At 41.3% G+C, this 22,474-nt stretch overlaps 1 protein-coding gene across 2 annotated transcripts in view; it reads right to left on the reverse strand.

Moving 5' to 3' along the window:
* Window positions 1-20,517, reverse strand: part of PPIL2 (peptidylprolyl isomerase like 2) — a 74,284-nt gene extending 53,767 nt beyond the window's left edge. For both annotated transcript variants that reach the window (XM_049805801.1, XM_049805800.1), the window contains exons 1-8: window positions 20,393-20,517; window positions 20,228-20,277; window positions 19,628-19,673; window positions 18,632-18,694; window positions 18,420-18,471; window positions 4,047-4,098; window positions 1,743-1,834; window positions 111-200 (exon numbers count right to left, since the gene is read on the reverse strand). In XM_049805801.1, the coding sequence (XP_049661758.1) occupies window positions 111-200; window positions 1,743-1,834; window positions 4,047-4,098; window positions 18,420-18,471; window positions 18,632-18,694; window positions 19,628-19,673; window positions 20,228-20,277; window positions 20,393-20,424 (477 nt within the window). In that variant the 5' untranslated portion in view covers window positions 20,425-20,517. The remainder of the gene's footprint in view (window positions 1-110; window positions 201-1,742; window positions 1,835-4,046; window positions 4,099-18,419; window positions 18,472-18,631; window positions 18,695-19,627; window positions 19,674-20,227; window positions 20,278-20,392) is intronic.
* Between the last annotated feature and the right edge of the window lie 1,957 nt (window positions 20,518-22,474).

A 22,474-nucleotide genomic window follows, 5' to 3' on the forward strand; every position in this document is an offset into this window, starting at 1 on the left:
TGGTTCTCTGTTCAATTACTCTAAATTCCTGCTATAACAGTGTACATAGCAACATTTCATCCTCTGAAAAAAAGCTGTATAGTAAGACACGTACAGAGAGAAAAGTTTACCTGCAGTGTCACAATGTCTTGCCGAGTGAAGGGTTCATCTGTCAAAAGATCCTTGTAGCTCTTTGGTTTTATGTTCAGCTGCTCAACTGCCTAACAGCCAGGCAAAAGACATGGATATTAAAAATTGGATTCTGATGTGCAAATAGTACAAGTAAATATGTGAAACAAATACAACCTTAAAGTACAAATGATAAAGAAAACAATTTCATCCTTCATTCTCAACTCACAGCTGCAGTATTTTCATTGTGTGCTTTAACAGATGAGAAGCTTGTCTTTCATCCCTACAAAACTCAACAGTTTTGTGTGGTTTGCTTTTTTTTAAAAAGAGAAAGAACCTTGCAGTCTCCATTCCATAGTTATGCATATAATTTTATCCAAATTCATCATAAAAATATTGTCAAAATAAAAATACTTGCTTGCAGTTTTCTAAGTTAAGTATTTACAGATGGTATAAGACAGGCAGCTTTAACAAGGGGTCAGTATCTCCCCCACTGTCAGCACCCCTCAGCGAGACACGCGTGTCCCAGGCCAGCTCATACCACAGCAGAGTTGCATTAGCTCCTCACACTCTGTCCACCCTGACTGCTGCACCTAGTCTGCAGCAACACTTCTGTTCACCTGAGAAAATTAAATGATGCTCCACAAAGCAGCAGCATGTCATTTCATAGTGAGAATCAATGTGGAATAAATGCTTTGTCATTACGAACATATACATCATACAGAGTGATGACTATGGAGGTCTACCTGAAAAAAAACTGAATCTGTCTTATTCACCCAAATGTCCTCTATTCTCCTTAGATGAAAGTGATAATATTTTTCTAGTACCTCCAAGAGTCCATAAATTAATTCCATACTTAAAAAAAACAATAAATGCTATTGCTTCAACTGGTACACCACACGAGAAACAGACCCTCTTGGTGCAGCTTGTTTAGGAAGCCCAGTATTATAACTTGTAGTAAACTGAGCAATAGTTTTACAATATCGACAAGCATTTAACAAAGACTACTCTTAAACTCATTCTTGCCTTTTCACCACAGCAATCACAGGATCATGCTTCTAGAAGGAACAGAAAATACTTTCTATTTTAACTTAATCTTGACTGCTTTCACAGCTGGAATGAAGACAGTTCAACTACAACAGAGCAAGTTTTCAAAAATGTGATGAATCCAGCCTTTTCGTTGATTGCAATGGTTTCAGCTTACTCCTCTCTCAGTATCTGAAAGTCCTACTGGAATTTCCCATCAACAGATTTCAAAAAGCAGATGTTTCAGTGTTCAGACTTCTTACAACTCTGGATATGGATCCATTAATTGAAGGATTTATTTGCTACTGAAAAATAAATAAACCTTGCTTTTGCAATAAGGATTATGCAAACAAGTCACAACTAAAATTCCACCTGGGTTCACACAAATGTTCACAAAACACAAATAAAAATGCAGTTCAAGTGTCCATTAAGGCAGTCTTTCTGCTCTTTCCCTAGCTTCAGTTAAAATACTCTTTTCTCCTCATACTTTAATTTCCCTGGCTGTAAAACAAGAATAAAACTTACCTATCTTGTTAAAGCATTTTGTGATCTTGAATGAAATGCATCAAGTATAAAATTTTATTAATGAAATGCAACAGAGAACCTACCTCATAGGCAAACACATTTCCAGTTGTCTTGATGGCCACAATATGGGAGTTATTGGTGAATACAGTAAACAGCACTGGACAGTGGTATTTACCTGATGGAGGGGAAAAAGCTTAAATTTGGCATGAAGTCCTGCAACTGTTTTGAAATAGTTAATTTCTGTTATCTCTGTGAAGGATATGTACATTAATTTTTAACATAAAATGTAACCTCAGTGTGTTTTAACTACAGTATGATTCTCATTGCCAAACAGAAAAACTAACATGAGAATTATAAAGCAAGCAATGAAAATGCAGTTTTGAAATCTACTGCCTTCATTCCCTCAACACAGAACTTTATCCAACTTGCTTGATATCTATGAAGTACCACAATACAATTGTTATTGTTGTAATCAAAGGTCTATTGATAGCATGAGCCTGTACCTTGTAACATGCCCAGTACCCTATTTTCAGTGTTGTTTCCAGAAATAAAAGTTTAGCTTATGTCCTACAAAAAAGTTCACAGCAGCTGTTGTGCTTTTAGGAGAGTATTTTGTATTCAAATGTGGCAAGCAGAATGCCATTAAATCTGAACACGTTATTCAATAAGGAACCCAGCTTCTGCTCTAATCAAGCTGTGAATTTTCCCAGGAGGGTCAGCATAAATATTAAGCATGTCAACAACAAGCAAACTGATGGAAGGCAATGTACGAGGAAAAAGAAAAATGTCTGGATGATCTCAGCAGAAAGCAATTAGAAGAAGGTTATTAATACTTGATCAGTTTGCTAGACCTGGGGATTTGGGTGAGATTTTTTTAAGTAGGTTGGGCCTATTTGGTTCTTTTTTTCCTAATTACCATCTGAAAAATCAAAACCAGCAGGGAGACCATAACAGAGACTGCTCACAGCACCTGCAAAGGCAGGAGAGGCAAGCACCTATGGAGTATTTACTGTTAACTGAGAAGCCAGAGGAAGAACTCTGACCTCCAGCATGCAGATGCAAGTAAAAGCTGAGGACTATTTCTGTTAATACCACCGGAGCTGAACAAAAGCCATTGCCACAAGGGACTGGAATTCAAGAGGAAGTTTAGAAAGGGATTTTTCGAAAAGGTATCAGGGTATGGCCCAACTAATGGATACAGAAACATGCTGGTAAAATGTGAGGCCTCACTCCAGCTGCATAAAAAAGAGCCAATCACCATGTTCTCAGTTCTAGCAAAAGCAGAGCTGCTGAGTGAGCACACTTGTTGATCTGGATAGAAGGAACTCGGCTAAGGAAGGATCATTAAATGGAATAAACTGCAATATCTGAAGACCTTTTCATCATACAGGTGTGAACCGAGAAGATCCTACATATGTAGCAACCATTCTACATGTTAAGATATGAAGAAAAGTCTGCTGATAGACAGAAATGCAACATTTTCCCCTTTTGTTGCATTTTCCTTTGATCAGTTAATGACATAGCATGCACCTTTTTAAGGAAAAGGCTTCTAAGACTGTGTGGCTGCCATCATTCCAACCCAGCACTATGAACTAGACTTCTTTAAGGAAAGCACAGTATCACAGTACCTTTCAAAAACCTTGGCTACAGTGACTATTGATCATTTTTTAACACCCTGCTCTTGAGACAGATGGAACACAAAATGCAGAAGAAATCCATCAGCTAGAGATAAGACCTTGTAGTCCATGGACTTTGGTAAGGAGACAGACACTCCAGAATTTTATTCCCACCTAATCCCTGCCACTCTCATTTCAAAGAAAACATTATCTGCCTTGTAAAAGATGAATTAATCTCCGCTTTTCTCTTTTATTCTTAGCATCCTCTCTTAGATGGCAGATTTTATATCTTTAACCCTGCAGAAATAAAGCTTGAGGCTGCTGTCTTGTGTTCTGCTATTCATAAAATCCCACATGTTCATTTAAGTCTAATTCATTTTATAAACAAAAAGTTGTTCAAAATCAAGTGAACAGCAAATATTGCCCCAGGCAAGTTAGAAGAAGATAACATATCATAGAAATTTAGCCATTTCTTAAATTTCTCCTTAAAGTAAACAGTACCTTACTGCAGTAGCAGCTATCGTAAAGTGAAATTGCTGAATAATTTACAGCTCCCCAGTGTAAAGAAAAGCAGAAATGTAACTTTAAAGGTAAACATGTCACTCACAAGAAGCAGTTATTCTACTCAAAAAATAAAAACCATGATAGAGAACACAAACTACGTAACTTTACCATGAGGAAGACAAACCAGGATTTATTAAAGCACTCATTAAGAAAAAAAAAACCAACAAACAAACCAAAACACAAACCACAGAGAATTACCATACTTACCTTCACTGTTTTTAGCAAAATTCAGCTTTATAAGTGATTTGGCATCTAGTTTCTAAAGAAAATGAAGCATTAAAAAAATTAATCACAACAGAACCTAACTATGGAAATAAAAGGGAAGTGTAACATCAGTGTTAGGATTTTAATAGTACATAATTTATTAATAATATATTGCAAGTTTTCTGAATCATCAGAACCCTGGGAATTTAAGTCACAGACAGCCCACAAAAACAAGGCTCACCGAGGCTGAGAACTGGGGTAGATTTATTTACAGTGTTGTAGTTTGACACAGCACAGTGCTAACCAGAGTGAATAAGCTCAAGAAGTTGCACACAATTGTCTTAGCACAAACTGAAAGGGGAGTTTGCATGAAAAGCTAAGAGGCAAAGATCATTGCTGCTGATCAGAAGTGACAATTCAGAAGGGACCTCTGATGGAAGTCATAAAGCCAGCAAACCTTTTTGGCAATCAAGCTTGCTACCCTTTCTGAAATAACTGTCATTTTTCTTTTACTTCAGGAAATGTGTAGCAGAGCCCACATGATAACTAGCAATAATGAAGAGAAATGGAGGCACAAATTCGCTGGAGAGGCACTTCGGGTGATGGAGGGAGTCCTAGGAGGGATCTTCGTCTACTTAATCCCCAGGTAGCAATTCCACAGAAGAGGGAACCAAGATAGCAGCCGAGGTTGGGGTAATGTTCTCTGACTTCAGAGAGGACACCGCAAACTAAGCTAGCTCCTGCTCTCCCATCCTTCATCAGAAGATTGTCTATGGCATTTTTCTGCTGCCCTCTCTCCGGAGGGGCTTTCTGACATCGGGAGGGAAGAGCTATCGGGCTGGCAAACACTTCTGGACGATCAGGCTGCTCCCTCCCCGCAGCCTTCCCTAAGACATGAAAGCTGCAAGCACACCCAAAATAACAGTGAGCCTTCAGTAACATGACAGGGCAGGTCCACATACGCCAGTCATTTCACAGGGTCAGTATTGCTAGCATGACATGACAGGGCATACCACGACCGAGGTCAACCCACCAGGACAGTCAGGTAGTGCTCAACTGGGGCACCCAGCTGAAGACAAAGTCCAGCCCAGTAAGCTTCAAGGCTGACTCAGGATCTCAAGATACATTAAAAAACCAACAAACCTTTTGATTGTTATCAGCTGCCAGAGACAGTTTCACCGCCAAATTGATCGTTAAAAGCACACACAGCACAGGCCTTTATAAAAGAAACAATCGGTTCTCTTCTCAAAACATGCACCTGACCAGATATAGGGAGGTTTTTATAACCCAGACAGCTCTTTATAAACAGCTACGAGCAGAGATCTGCCAGCCACGGCGCCGATGCTGCGAGTTCAATCATTATGGCAAAGAGCGATAACAAATTCATGTGAAACTAAGTCAGTGGGCTTTTTCTGGCTAATCAAAATTCATATTCTTGGTTCAGAGAGTACACATTATGACAGCTGGACTCATTCGTTTATAGAACGGCACATCTCAAATTCTTTTCAGCCAACTGGCAGGCTCATATGCTGCCGGAAAGGTAGCCATCTCTCTAATTTATTAGCAAGAAGAACAATAAGGGCTCGTAGGAATAAGATGAGAAGGGAAAAAGAGGCCAGGTTAGGTTATATTTAGTCAGGCAATCAAAGACCAGTGCCGCTGTTTTTCCTTAAGTGGATTCTCAAAAAAAAGCCCCAAACCCCAACAACTGCACACTGCTGGGGCACAAAGACAGACAGCAAAGGCAACAGCAGCTTCTGAAATGACTAACCGAATGCAGAGCTTTATTCATTTATTTATCTTCTTACAAAATTGTCAAAGTAGTATGGGAACAGCAGAGTTGCCAAAATGAACATATGATCCTGGACAGATCTGATCAACCTAAACAACTTATTAACACAAAGCAGCATCCATCTGTGCACATGTTGTGCAACAGCCCAAAAATTATGTTCCAGAAAAAGCTTCTTAAGAAATACAACCCCTGGAAACATTGATAATTTGAAGGAAGGCCTTTAAATTATCTTCCTGGCAGACTTGAACTATCCCCTAAACACATGAGCAGATCATCTTTAAACAAAAATGGAAACAGTTCCCTAAGAAACAGTTTAGCATGACTGAAGATTCAGATTTATACCCTGACAGAAATTCAGTGGAAAAGACAGACTAAACTGCTATACAGACTTTAAAGGTAGCAAAAACTGCACTACACTGTTTCATCTGTCAACGTATGATGATCAGGGGTTTTGAGCACCTCCCCTATGAGGACAAGATGAGACAGTTGGGGTTGTCGACCCTGGAGAAGAGAAGGCTCCAGGGAGACCTTATAGCAGCCTTCCAGTACCTAAAGGGGGCCCGCCGGAGAGATGGGGAGGGACCTTTTAAAAGGGAGTGTAGTGATAGGACATGGGGTAACAGTTTTAAACTGAAAGAGGGTAGATTTAGATTAGATATTAGGAAGAAGTTCTTCACTGTAAGGGTGGTGAGGCACTGGCACAGGTTGTCCAGAGAAGTTGTGGATGCCCCATCCCTGGAAGTGTTCAAGGCCAAGTTGGATGGGGCTTTGAGCAACCTGGTCTGGTGGAAGGTGTCCCTGCCCATGGCAGGGGGTTGGAACTAGGTGATCTTTAAGGTCCCTTCCAACCCAAACTATTCTGTGATTCTATGTATCGTTAGAAGTGCTGCCAAATCCTCGGACTCCTACTCTGTACCCAGGGAAATAGTATGGTATTTCAGGTCACATTGTTCTATAATATGGAAAAGTAGTTTTCAGCATCAGTTACTCATGGTGCATCAGCTGCTCGTGCTGGCATCTGTTCCCCACTGAGACCAGACTTATACAGTCTTGCATGTCAACAGTAAATAAAAAAAATGGTGATTCTCATATAGGAGTTGAAATACATGCACTGCCCGGATTCTTCTTCCAGGATGAGAACTGTATCCTGAGGTGCTGTATGAACATTATAAACTTCTATTGCCACAGACTAGCGTCCTATCAAGCTTGCATTGAAGAAGTGACCTTGGCATGTCAGCTCACACCCTTTGGAGCAGCTCTGCGCTTCAGCTGAGCTGGCAACAGCTTCATGCCCAAGCACTCCCACGCCGTATCATGAGGGAACTTTCCACTACTGATGAAGGATGTTGTTTGTGCAATGTATTTATGAAAAGGCATGGAAATGGACCAAGAGTTGTATATAAGAAAATATGTGGGGGAAATATAATTAGGGCAACACCTCAAAAATATGTCTTAATGCACATCAAGACAAGAGGGGAATTGAGTGTTTTGTCAAAGGAAATCTTTGGAGCACCAGAACGGCAAAACCAGGCGATGATCTGCTACAAAGGACTGCCATGGCCTACAAAGGCAGCTCAGTGCCCAAGACCAGGCTGCAGGATTGGGCAACTGCACATGAAGCAGCCACAGAGGAGGGAGTCCAGCCCACACACCAGGACTTCCAGTTGGTCCAGTTTTGAAAGACCTACATGTTACACAGGAAACTACAAAAGGACGTGACATAGGAAACCTGTATCATTTTTTTTTTCCCCTCTCAAGTTTTTCATTTCACATGAAAACTGGGTTATCTTGCATGTGGGTGAATCTGCTTTTATTTATTCTCCATCAAAAGTCAAAGCTTTCCAAGCACCATCACACAGTTTGTTGCCATGGAAATGACCATTATGCCAGAAACAGGTGCCAGCCTTCACAGGAAGAGACACCAGGAGTGAATGAGTCCTAAAATGAGTTAAAGTACTTGTTTTCATGCATTTCTTATTAATAATAAAGCATAAGAGAGCTCAAATATTGCATACACAGCTCAAGTTCAAAACTATTTCCAACCTGAGTTTCCCTGACACATACCTACCATCCAGTTTCAGCCAATCTCCAGTGAAAAAAGCAAGGAAAAACCAAGGTTTATTAAAAACACTTGCTCCAATTAAAATTCTAAATTCTTAACAAAAATGAAAGGCCACAAGCATCCACCACTTCCCCTAAGCAGAAATAAGAGCTGCATATTCACTTCTAAAAATATTTAATGCAAGAATACTGGAAAGCAGACACATTTCACGGCGCGTAATGCCAGCTGCTCCACAGCAAGGAAGGGCTAAAAAAACCAAATGCAAACCCATGCAAGCTCTTTTCTCAGCTGACTCCTCTTTCACAGGCACACTTCCACAAAGGCAGCCAAGGCTACTTTTGGCCATGACCTACTTTCTTGCAGCAGCAAGAAGCCCCACCGCCCTGCACGGTCTCATCTGTCAGCTGACAGCACTCGCTCCTGCGGGATCCCAAAGGGCAGCATCCTTTATTGATACCCAAAGCAGAGGTTATTACGATGCGTAGGTTAGTGGGGCACTGTGGCAGCTCACAGATGAAGCATGCCGATTATTTCAAATTAAATCATTCTCTGTCATCGCTGTGTGTCTCATGAAGATATGACCTACAATCCCCGCACATCAATTAGTTACACTTTCTGAATCTCTTTGGTCTGTGGCTGCATGTTCTTCTTTTTAATGAGGCTCTGACCCTGTTGGATACGCACCAGCCTGAAAAGCAATCAAAATGGGCTCATTTGATTTTCTACCCACACATGGGTAGAGCTGGTGATGTGCGGCAAGAGTTGTATTTAGTAAATACAGACTTTCCCGCTCTATCAACAGTAATTGAGTTAGCATTAAAATATTCAACACTTGGGGATCGGACACACATCTGAATGGCCTCTGGCAGGAATGCACAATAATCCAGTGAAGCTATTGTGGGGAAAAATTCATGTGTCACATCTGAACTGGTTGACAAGACAAGGACAAAATCATCCAGTGCTGCCATGGCCATTTGGTGGGTTCTCATCTCACCAAAACAAGCAACACAGAGCTACCTCAAATAGAAGAGAAAGCCAAACCAAATACTAATATTAAAACACAACATTGCCTACCAAGTACCAAATTTAGCTTAGCAACAAATGAATTTTGTATTAATTTCTTTGGTTGCTTTAAAGATGAGACCTGTTGCTCTTTGCATACAACTTCATATTTTAAGAAGCCCTCTTACAATTTTCTCTGCTATAAAACCTTCAAGAAATATGGGAATATGAATTGAATGAATAGTATTGGAATAACTCCATGTATAATGTTACTTATTTCAGATCTTGTAAATGGATTTAATGATGATAAAAGGCATTGGAAATCCTTAGGAAGTCTACATTATGGGAACGTGATTGGAAAAAGCAGCACTGTTTTAACAAGATAAGCCATCTTCACATAGTTTTGTATTTCATGAAAAATTTGGGGTCAGCAGCCAAGAGGCCAGAATAGTCTCATGATTCAAGGTATCGTTTATATGTTCAGTTCAATAGCAAAAGTGCTAGATATTTATCATGTGGGCAATGGTCTACCAAATGCTAAAAAGATACCCTCAATGCACATTCTTGGATGACGCTGCTGTTCAACTGCAGCTTTCATCTACTACTGAACTGGTATGGAAATGGACACAAAAGATCCTTCATTACGCATTTCCAGACCACTGTATTTCCATATTTAGATTTTAATTAAACTGACACCATATGGTCACCAAAGCCTTGTCCAGAGAATCATAAAGATATGCTTGATAACACACACGGCTTACAGATACTAGCAGTAATGTTGCTCTATCAAAGAGCACATTAACAGAAATTACCATGAGAAAAAGATGTGTAGTTTCATCTACAAGATTAAACCTGTAGTCTTAATGCAGTCAGAATTCTATCAATCCCGAGACCCACAGCCAGATACAACATGGTTCATGGAAAATAAAGCTTTGCAGAAGCATCAAAAAGCTAGTCTCCAATTTTAGTGAAACACAGGCAAGTAAGGATCTGTAGGAAACCTCATGCTGCACCTCATTTAAGGCTAGAGCATTTCACAGCTGCTAGTTTTTCAGTGTCACAATCACAAAACCCCATCCAATGTGCACACTTCCACAAAACACAGAAAAGGAAAAAAAAGAGACCATCTGTCCACTCTGTAAAACCTAGATGTAAATACTTTTTTGCTGTAAGGGAAATAATGCATTAGGAATAATGTTAGACACATTATCTGCCTGTGTCCAGAGCTGGCTTACTGGATAAAACACTGCCCATCACCACCACCACAATCCCCATCAAGAAGGTGTGAAGGAGGCACAGCAACTTGGCCAGTGACTCATGACACTGGAGGGTTTTAAACATGTCCTTTTGATAAAGCACTTGAACAGTAAGTCTAGGCAAATCTCATCTTCTTTGCCCTCACTGTTGCCCAAAGATACAGGGAATTGAAAAATAAATCCCCCTTTTAGGACAGATAAAGGCTATCTCTTGGTGGTGCTGGGTGCACTACTGTAAAACACACCGATATAACTTTGGAAGAGAAACAACCAACTATCCATGTGTTCACCACTAACAAAGGAGAGTGGGAAAGTTTCAGAAAATGCAACAAAAAAGGAGTCATCTTCCAGGTCATCAGCCTCACCGGGACCTTCATCCCCTTGATCCCCCTATGTTTTATGACTATCGCCAGCTATGACACGTGACTTTCTGGTCATTCCTCTAGGCAGGAATCATGTCCTCATATGTTTCTATCCAGGGGCCTTGAAAATTTATGGTCACTAGTCAAATATTAACTCATTTAGACTGTTGACTAAAAGCTAATAATTTCTGAAGCAAATGAGGTAAGACGACATGGTTCAGTTGCTGCATATTGAAGAGTTCATCTTGTTCAAAGTAGATTCTAGGCATTTGAGCAGCAGCTTGTGCCTGCTGCCCCCAGACAAAAATGCACCTAGAGAGAGATGCTGAATGATGATGGCTGTAACCACCTGTGCCTGAAAGACTGCTACAGGCCACAGAAATATAGGCAGCAACATTCAACCAGAAACAAACCAACAACAACAACAAAAAAAAAGGAGAAAAGGAAAAATCACTGCTTATCCTGGCTAACTCTTACTTATTTATAAGTATCTGCTTCTGAAATGACCCAAGCTATCAAGAGAAAATGCAACAAATTATCATATTCTGAAAGCACCTTTCGTGTCACAACACATAGACTGAAACTGTTTTCTGTCTTACACTATCATGTGTAATATATCAAAGTATTAGAAAAGTATTTCAGGAAGAGATTAGAAAATATTCCCACCACTGTAGCAGCCATTCACCCAGCATTTACTGCGTACAATTAAGATTAACTCTGTTCAAAGAAGATAAATTAAACAGATGCGGAGAAGGACAATTGTGACCATTTAGGGTATAGACAACTTAAAGGCAAGAAGAACATCTAACAGGAAAATACAAGTCTCAACAAGAAAACGTCAAGAAAGCATTAAACTCCTCTGTACCAAATACACAGCTGTAAACACTAACAGAGACAAGCACAGTTTTGGCACAAATACAAACGAGACTAAGCTGGTCAAACCCAAAATTTACAGAAGATATCTATCAGATGAAAAACCATCAGAAGAACCTCTCGGCAGTCACAGCAGGAAGAAAGCAAACACTGGTTCAAGACAGAGCACGCAGTTTGCAAAGCAGACTGCGAGAGAGCTGAGGACCTCAGAGTCTTCCAGTTTTCTGTTCCTGATCATTTCACCCTTCTTTCTGCAACACATGAAAAACCAACTAAGCTGGATTTGTCTGAATCATTTTTCAACAACAAAGCTTCCCTTGGTTTTATTACTGTAAGCTTTGTTCTCTGCTCTGTAATAAGCTATTATTCACCCAGAACAAAACTGTATTCCCACCTCCCACTGAAACTTTTCTTACAAATAAACAAGAAAAAACCTCCCTCCTTCACTTCAAATGTACAGGAAAAAATATGGTTAAGTTTAACAAAAGAGAAAAAAAGGTGGTAATCTGCATTTAAACCTATGCAATATCTGAAGACTTGACTGAGTTGCATCAGACAAATTAAGAAATATATTTTGAATTTCAAAGATGAAGATGTGCCGACTTCTGACATGTATGGGAAAAGCGTTCTTTAGAGAGGAATTAGAATTCTCATTTATACATCAGTTATACTACAGCTAAATGAGACCTGAAGTTACTGATCCACCTAAATGATCACTCGTTTCCAAAACCCCAAGGAGAAAACATAGCAGACTACTTGGATTTCAGGTGCTGTGCTCTGATGTTGAGGAAAAAAACAGTGAAAGGGGATATGTCTCACTCCTGAATTTTTCTACATAATGAAAAATATCTCAATTGGTCAAACTAATTTGCTCCTAATTAGATAGTCCCAGCGCTCTAAGATATGGAAAAAGGATGTGGAGATAGCCTGCCTATGGAGGGCTGCACAGCATTTTCCTCTCATCTTTTGTATCTAGACAAAGAATGAAAATGCTCAGAGTAAGCATATTGTCTTTGGAAATAGTAAGAATGAAGAAAACTTTCCAAGAGAAAAAGATGAAAATCACAAGGAAAATCTGACTCCTGCTGCAGGGTGCCATCTTTAGAAGACCTCAAAATCCTAAGGTAGTATTACCACTATGTTGCAGAAAGGTCTAGACAAGCACTCTGAAAATGCATCACATTGAACATTATCTACAGCTATTACATTTTCCTGACAATGTATTCCAACAGCAGCTACTGCTATGCTGGCATGAAAGAGGTCACCTTCAAACCACAGATCCTTGTCTGATGACATCCATTATTTGCTGCTCGTTATCTAGAAACACACCTGGAATAACACAATTAAAGCAGTAATCTGCAGCAAATTACCACACAGACTGTCTGAACCAAGTTAAAAGCCATAGTCACTGTTGATTTAGCCAATACGGGTCACGTGAAACTTGAACTTGTCCTCTCCTCCTTTCAGGCTGCAAACCCGTCCCACTCAACTCAGTGTTGGATGAGTTTTGTTTGTGATCTTGATCTTGACGCCACTGACTCAGCAATGTGTGAAGCTCATGCAACCCACTTATAGGAATCCATTCCTGAAACACATGGGCCCTGTGCTGATTATTTGATAGAGGTCGAGAGCAATTTGTAGTGAACTATAAAGCTTTGGCTGGAACTTAACCTGTACTTTAACACCTGTTTCTACAGTATTTGTAATTTCCCACACTCCTGACATGCTGCAGTTTGTTTATTCAGAATATTGCAAAAGAAGAAAAAAATACCTAAGCCCTCTTTGTCATTACATTCACTTCTCAGGTGAAGAAACAATTATCAGTCCTTTCTATTTCTGGTCTGTGCTTTCAAAATACTTACACAGTAAAAACACTTTTAAGTTTAAGGAAGTTTTACCTTTGCTCTAATTTCTGCATCCTTTTCAGGCAGGATTTCCCTTATTTAGACAGCCAAAGAGTTTTCTAGTGCATAAAAAAAAAGTGCTGTAAGGTTGTTTGCTCATCTTTAAAGTGGGATTCATAAATTCAGCAGTAAAAAAGTAATTTTATCCATAGCCTCTCCATTAATCTGGTCAGCAAGCTTCTCTCACTGCAAGACCAGTAACTGATTTCTGTGACACTGACTGAAATCTAGTTGATCAAATTGAAAAGAAATGATGCTTTCACAATAAAATGAAGTAACAATAGCTACCAGCATTTGGGAGAGGAATTAGCTAATAAGCATATTTAAGGAATGTATTTGAGAATGACTTTCCAAAGTTTTGAAATAACAGACTTGGTTGCAATTTTTTTCTTTTGAAGGTAAGAAGTTACTGGTTTTGAAAGTGCCTGTAATTATTCAGGCAAGCATCATCCTACCAACCTTATTTCAAACAAATGATTAAAAAAAAGGGCACTGCTTACATTCCTACATGAGCAGTGCTGGAGGGAGGAGGTGTCCGCTACAGGCTCTGTCATTGCTGCAGGCCATTGCAGGTACAAGATGTGCATCTCTGAGTGCTTTCAAAAAGTGGATCAGACAGGCTTACTGCATGAGGCAGGCACCTGTAATGCCGCAATTATTTGATCATATTAGTCATAATCTCACCCCAAGTCATTTTTGTTTGGTAAATACAGGATTAAGAGTGTGGGAGAAAAATAGCAAATATTTATCTTGTACACATAGCAAAACTTTGGGTATAGCTCTCTCTTTTAAGAAAGCAGATGTCCTGCTGGGAGAAATCAGAGATTTTCAGCCTTCTGACTCCAAAGTTAGTCCTCATTTTCCATGTCAGTGGCTCTGCTTTCTACTACTTCCTTATATGCCCCAGACTCCTTTTTACTGTTATCTTCAGAGGCAGCCCAAGCAAAAGGCTTTCCCAACCCTAAAAAAAATCCTCAGAATTTATAAAAATTTTCCTATTTAACCTAGCAAGAAGCTAAAATCTTGTGACACTTAAGAAAAAGCTCTCTCTGGCCTGTAGGTCTGGATCCTAACCTTGCATGAGACGGGGCACAACACAAGTTGTGCTTTGCCTCATTCGGACCAGAAATGTCACTCCTAGTCTCATACATCCACCACACAGAATCTTCAGGTCTCTTAACCTGACTCTTAGGCATATATTAAGCCCAAGCTAAATTAACTCGACTGAATCCTGTTTGCCCTTCAAGACATACATAGGTAACAACCACACAGCTGCACGTGGCCCTTAACATGAGGATTGCCTCTCTGCGTTATGTGGTATCAGCAGACACATGGATTTTAGTTTGCTCTGAGCAGTGCAGAAACAATTCACACAAGTGAGCCCTCTGTATGAGTATAAAAGCAGATGCACTTAAAACAGTCACAAAATTGACTTTGGACCAAAGCCTTAGAAGCAAACACCAGAGACGAACTGACTTTCAACTGTCCAAAAGAACTGAATTCCCACAGAAAAGGGGGAACAAGGGACAAAGACCATAGCTATTTCTGAGACAGGGGAAGAGAGATATTAGCCCAAGGATAGAGAGCCAGTCTCGAATGGAGCTGAAGTACACCACAGTAATCTGGCCTGCCCACATGCAGTTAGTACGTTATTGAACCAGACTGAGAAAAATAGGTATTTATATCAGAAACATTACAATGCAAAGAGAAAAATAGCTCAGCCCACATATAACATATCAATGCAACAAAGAACAATTTCCTTGAAATTCCTGTCAAAAGGCATGCTGCTACCTTCATGCAGATCTATCATCTGTTCGTATTTGAGATTCCAACAAACCAGACACACTCTGACCAATCTCATTTCTTGGAAAAAGGTACTCCTGAGCCCAGCTGGCTGACTTGTGTGGGCATGCTGGTCACTGCTGTCATATCTCCGCTACATGAAACGTTCTGGCAAGTTTGCAACTATCTGCAAGCCCAAGAAGCCAAGTGCTGTTCTCAGTAAAAAAGAATGAGCTAACTATGACTTTTCTCTTTATTTTATGCAACTGTAATGTAGACATAAGCTAGGGCAGCGTCCTGACAAAGCTGACAAAAAAAGTAAGTGAGCCAATCCCATCTGACAGGCTGTAGTTCAGCTGCAGAAGATGCACTGTTTCTTCAAAAACTATTGGTGTAGTAACAGAAGTACTTTTTAGTGCAATGCATTATTTAAAAGGGGAAAAAAAATATCTAAATCCACTTTCTGGAATAGCTCATGGGAAACTTTAGACAAAGACCAATGGGGATTTGTTTCTCCTAAATGGATACTGGTGTTCACACTGCACCTCAGGAGAATGTTCAGAAAAGCAAGCATAAACCATAAAACATGAGAAAATATAGGGAAGGAAAGCAAAAAAATGTAAAATATTTTAAACATATCAAAGAATAACTGATCTTGGCATTGCAAAATTTCTTTAGAAAGGAAGGTTGGTCCAATAGTTTAGGACTTGGAAGAATCAGAGAAGTCACTTGCAGATCAGTTCACAAACATCCAATTAATAAAAGACTAGCACAGTCCTACCCCCTAGGACCACTGTAGAAGATAAATATATTAACGATTGCAAGGCTCTCCAATTCTCCATTGAGGGGGTCCACTTCAGAAATAAGACAGCTAGGCAGAATTAGTGAGTACCAAGAACGTGCCATTAACAATGCTGTTTCCAAGTAGCCTATTGAGTTCCCCAAAATGTGTGGCCTGTAGCAAACCATAACAACAGAAGTATAAGCCACGAAGGATTTCATTATAATTTTTAACTTCAGGACAAAAAAATGGAAAAAATTCTCCAGAGCCTCATCACCAATGATGGAATCATCAATCTGTGCAAAGTAACTTCCTAAGTCCCTGTACAAAACATGGCATTGCAGCTATTCTGGCTCAATTCCTTTTTAAACAAACTCAGAGTCTTGAGTTTCTGTAAGTCAGCTCATTACAGAAAATATTTTCTGGTTTCCACAATGAGCAAGCTGTACAAGTAAAAGAAGTTGCACACACAGTGGTAAATAGAGGGGAATACAGTCTAGAGATGCACAAGCTCAACTCACGGACTTCCTCCGCCACCTACCTACCCTGCCTTGTCCCAGTACCCCCATCCCCTTCCTGCCCAAGGCCATCCTCCCCTTCGGAAAACCAGAGCTGGCCCTCTGGGAAACGAAGGCTAAATTACAACACTTCCTTCGATCCCACTCTTCAACTTAGAGCTCCGCAGGGCTGGATTCAGCAGGGCTGTGTGCTGTTCTGGAGAGCAAGCACTTCCTTTTTCTTCAAAGTGGTCTGGAACACTTTGATCCTGTGGAGGATAGAGCTGTACAGCACAAGTCCACCACTGAATAAAAGGGAAGAAGAAAGGGCTCCCCAAACAGAGCGATACAGAGGAAAAGGGCACGAATGTTGAGGGGAGCTGGAGGTGCACTGCAGATCAACTACAGAAGCACAAGTCTGGGTAAACTAGCAGATGTCAAAGTCTGACTTCATTTGAGCATTTATGGTTCACCAAGTATATTCTGCACAATCTCCCTTTCTCAATATTACACAAAACCACTGGGCACATTACACCGCTTGCTTAGCATTTACCCAAAGTAATTTTAAACCACATCACGGCTCACAGTCTGAAATGAGAACATGTGTCATGGAGCTGCTCCAAGCAAAAAAAAAAAAATTGATCTGGCAACACCCCAAAACTCCCAACTGATGCACAGAGCAGCAAGGCAGTGAGAGGCCGGTGAAAACAAAGAAATAGCTGTAATTCTATTCCTTCTCAACAATACATTGGCCTCTTCATGTGTGAAGAAAGACCTTCGATCATCTCTCCATCGCACAAACACACCTGCAGTTTGCTATAACTGAAGATATTGAGTCTCAGGCAGCCTGTTCATGTTTAGAGTTTGGAATGCTGCATCTGTATTTAGCTTCTCCTCGTATCTGTCTGCTGGGAAAATCTTTAATCAAACACAAGATGTTTCAAAGGTAATCTCATGCCACACCGCCATCTGCAAACCAACAACAATCTTGTGCAATGGCTGCCACCTAATGCTCGGAAAAGTAACTGCACTTACTGAAGGAAAAGACAAGTTCCAGTAGCTCAAGCAACAATTTCTGTTTAAAATTTTCCTCTATGCTCTCACAAACAATGCACTCTCTTTTAAACACACACACACAAAAAATTCCAGCAAGGAAATATTTTCAGTACTTCATATTTATCTGGTGCTTTACAACTTCACACCACTACAGAAAGTAATCCCTTCGTAATTATAATTTATGCAGAAAAAGGAGGGAGAAAAACCACCAAGGCACTGAGCATAGTGTGAAATCCCAGTCTCACAATGAGCTATCACGACAGAGGCAAGTCAGCAGCTTTCTGAAATATATTGTCAAGATAACTCAAAAGATTTTGCAGCTTAAGCTTATCATTCATAATATCATCTATTAATCTCTTTAATCTGCATAAAGCCAAATATCTTTTTAGTTCGGAAGCATCACTGCAAGTTTAATCACAGATGCAGAGGTGACCTTGCCAGCCTCTTGCCCTGTACGGACTAGAATTCTGCTTATATGAGGCAGCAGTACAGAGTCTTTTCCATCAGGCTTTCTGGGTATCACTAGCAGTAACAAAAGAGCTCGTATTTCCATCTATACAGATTTTAATTATGCCACACCTGTAAGAAAGGAAGGATACCCTGGGAGTTTATATAAATGAACTGCATGTTTCCTTTGCCATACTATTTACAATCCAATAGAAAAAAAAAAAAAAAAAGCTCTCCTCTTTCTTCCTTCTATATACACAGTCCGAGGCTGATTATTTTCTACTACAAAAATCATTAGCAAGATGACAGTGAGGGGTTATCAGGTCTCAAATCCAGAAGCCCCCCCCGCCCTCCTTTTTTTTTTTTGCTAAAAAGAGATCTCTAGTAAATGTCTACATTATTTTCAGCAAAGCTCATCTCACAAATATCACACTTCAAAATAGCACTCCTATTCTACTTCTTTTGCTTTTGTTAAGGCATTTTTGTTTCTCCTGCACATTACATAGGAAACTGAGCATAAGGAAAGCAAAGACATCATGTGAATACACCCATCATTACTTACTTCTCCTGTGATTGGGTTGGTTCCATATTTCTTTATCCAAGGAACAATGCTCCTGAGAAGAGAAAGAATCAAGTAATAAGCGACAAGCACCATCAGAAATCTCTACTGATGGGCATGATTATTTTTGCCAACTTGCTAAGCTGAAATGATGATTACACTGCTGTAACCACTTCAGCCACACAAAAGTAAAGCAAGTACAGACAGTAACTTACAGTATGTCAAAGACTGTCCCATCTGGTGTGCAAACTGGGTATTCAAATGGCTGCAGAGACAAACTAGGAAAAAAAGTACACATTCTTTTTAGCAAAATCAGCCAGAAATCATGATGACAGAAGTAAATAACATTTTGCTGATTCACTTGCACATTAAAGCAAGGCTTATACCAATGAAAATACTGAGTGGCTGCCAATACCCACTACCTGATGCTACATAAATTAGGTTAATAACAAAATCCATGAAAGGAACTGGTGCAGTTCGGTAATGTGTAGCCGCCAGCACTCACAGCCATAGAGCTACAGGATACTGTAATACTCCCCAGCCTACTCCCATTGCCATGTTGGGCCGCACCAGCACAGAAGATGGTTCAAGCAGAAACACTCACCATCTTTGCACTGAGATGGGCTAGGGAGTAACTGGCAATCACATTCAGCATCCCCTGTTAGGGATGCTTCCATAATCCAGCCAGCTTTTAGCCAAGCAGCAGTAGTTCGTAGATGTGGATGGTAACTTCTTGAACTATTCAATTTACAAGAGGATTTCTAACCCAACTCTACTAACTCCCCTCTTTCACTCCAGCACTTCAGGCAGTAAACTCTAAACACAAGAAAATTAGCATAAATATTCCTTCAATTTACCTAATCACTGCCTCAGAAAGATGAGCGATTGACCAAGCATATTTTGAGCAGGGAAAAGTAGATCCAAGCCCCGATTACACAGATTTGAAAGACTGGAAGGTACACAATAATTGTTCTGAATTATTTTATCACTATTCTTTTAGCCATCAGCTCCAATCTCTGCAGACACTAATCATGGAAATACAGATATTGTTTCTGTTCTTATTGAATTTTTTCTTGCTGCATTACTATCATAGCAGGCACAAGTCAATGAAAATAACTGCCTTGCAAAAACATGGCTTCAGTAATGGTTCAATGTGGACAGCCTATTAAAAACATGCATCATTTAATAATAATAATGTAAATTTGTCTTACCTGCAGTGATCAAATGATAAACGTCTAAAATTAGTCCGTGGAAGGTCTGTTTATGGAACAAAAACCACAACAGAATTTTAATAAATGCATAGTATTCTAGGTAACAAAGAAACATTTGAAAGTTACATTTTGCTATATACATGGTGGCAGTTTACTGATGACAAGGATAAATATGCTAAACCTTGCAAAACTGTAACTAAAACCGGGCCTCTCCTGCAGAGCGCAAGTACACTCCTCAACTGAAATTTCACAATCAGAAAAAAAATCAAAACAGAGCTCTGACAGACAGACAGCACTGAGTTTAAACTGGATGATGAACGCCGTAACTACCTTCAAGCTCTGCCCTCCCAGAACTTGCTGAAGGCACGGACAGCTCACCTGGGCGTTAAACCTCGAGTTTCTGCCGTTTTCACGCCGACCAGTACCCCGGATTTGGGGATCCCCAGCCCCACAGCCCAGCGGTTCAGAGGCCGGGGCTCGGCAGGAGCTCCCCTGCTTGCACCCAGAGGATGCCCCGCTCGGGGAGGTCACTTCAGCAGCCCCCCCACCCGACTGAACGTGTGTGTGGGGGGGGGACGACGGCACCCTTCACCCCTTTACCTGCTTTCTTGCCCCCGTAGAACTGCGTGTACTCCGCGCACGTAATGTACCTGCCGAGACAGCGGGGTCACTCACAGGCAATCCGCAGCACACCCACGGCCTCCCCACACCCCGCGCACCACCGCGAGGCCCCGAGCCGCCCTCCCCGTCCCCGTCCCCGCTCACATCTTGTCCTTCTGGTGCTGCCTCTTCCCCATGGCGGCGGCTCAGCCCTCGGGCCCTCAGGGACGCGACTCTCCCCGGGCCCCGCCGAGCCGCCTTGTGCCCGGACGGCTGCGGCCGTTGCGCCCTTCCGGTGCGGGTGCGGCGGCGAAAGGCCGCGGTGCGGAAACAGGGGCGGCGGGCGGCGTTCCGGGGCCGGGCCGGCCTGCGGTGGGCGGGAAACGCTGAGGGGAGGAGGAGGAGGGCGGTGGGTGCCCAGCTGCTGCCCGCCGGCAGGATGGAGCGCACGGATCGAACGTACGCGTGGTCTTTCCGCTGTCTGAAGACGAGCCCGGTCCCCAGTACTTGGCGCCCAGCTAAATCTGGTTTTATTTCAGTTTTGGCGGTAGCTCCGGTTGGGTCCTCCCTCACCGGCGCCGGGGCAGGGAGGCCGGCGAAGCCCTGAGGGAGTTTTGGCGGGTGTTTTCCGCCCAGGTCGCCTAGCCAGAATGTCGAGTCCTCCCTGTGACCTTCCCCACTTCTCCGTCCAAACCATTAATTAATAAAAGCTCCTCGGTTGTTCAAAACAACGTGCCCCTGCTCCCGCACTGAAAGTGTTCCTCCTTGATTGAGCTGCCAGCTTCCTTTCATAACATAATACAGCCTTAAACAGAGTTTTTCGTAGCTCTCATCCTAAAAAAGAAAGTGCTGAATGTAAGCTAAAATACCCAGTTTAAGAAAAATGTTCGCATTCATTTAAATATATTTTGTTGCCTGGAATTTGAAATCGTATTATTCCTGGACTGTCAGGTAGTGACAGAACCTCCCAAGAAAAAATGGGTAGAAAAACCTACATTATGTCTAATATGGAGACAGCTCTTCATAAAAAGTATTTCAGCATCTCTTCAGAGATTTAATGGCAAAGAATGTACTTTCCCTTAGCTAATTACCTTTAAATCGTATTAAACGGCATTCATTACAACACTGGTATTAACAGCACAAGGCTGAACAGAGGATGGACAGAATCCAAACATTTTGCCTCTAGCAGGAGGAATCAGCCATCTCTCTCAGAGCTTTCACTATCAAAGACCTCCAAAACTACCCATGGTCATTTGTTCTTTCCTCAGTAAACCATCAACCTGGCAGCTGCCTACATAGAACAGTCAAAATCCATGGAAGCTGATGGCCAGACTCCCATGGACTGCACCCAGGCTTTGGACTGGACCTACCTTTTCCCCAGAACATGGTGTCTATCTCCTGTTTTAATGATTTCAGTGGGTTGCTTGCCTGCATACATGAGCACAAAATGAGCAGAACCTGATCTAGTTGCAGATGACCCTGCTCACTGGGGTTGGAATAGATGACCTTTAACCCAAACATTCTATGAGTGTATTCTACTCTGTGAGGAATATAATGCCTGCTCCCAGGAGTACAGACTAATGGGCAATAGCATATGAATCACTCGCAGCACTACCATGACTGGTTGTCACAGTACTATTAAACTTTTTGGACTAGAGGTCAAGGGAACTTGGAACACGTTCACTTTCCCCACCAGGTATATGCAGAATCAAGCTGTGCTGTCACTACATTTCCCACTGCTTGTTGAAAACTCCCTGATGTCATACTGAGGAATAGCTGCTGAATCACTTGTTTTTATTGCTCTTCAAGACAATTCAGCCAGCATTCACATGAGATTGCCATACAAAGGAGTAATATGGTGTCCATCAGGTCGGGCAGTTGCATACAGGAGGCAACAAAACCCTCCAAATGAGGGGTTTTGTTGCCTTAATGAACACATCCCTCCCTCTAGGATCCAGACAACCATGTAACTGCAGAGCTGCCTCTCTGAAGAGGGTCAGTCCCCTGCAGCCAAAGTCCACAGTAGCACAGCTAGTCCTTGTCCTGGCCGAGGGCAAAGGCTATCGCTTGTTTCTACTAGAAGTTTAGGGGAGAAACTGCCCTTTTACAAGGGTATAAATACACTTACTCATTTCAATACTAACTTTCTCACTCAAAAAGATCTCAAAGGCAATACATTGAGGCACACCTGAATTAGGTCCTGGAAAGAAACAACACACATGCTTTTTTCTTTCCCAGCACCAGGCA

The sequence above is a fragment of the Accipiter gentilis genome, chromosome 7, assembly GCF_929443795.1.
Source record: "Accipiter gentilis chromosome 7, bAccGen1.1, whole genome shotgun sequence".
Lineage (NCBI taxonomy): Eukaryota > Metazoa > Chordata > Aves > Accipitriformes > Accipitridae > Astur > Astur gentilis.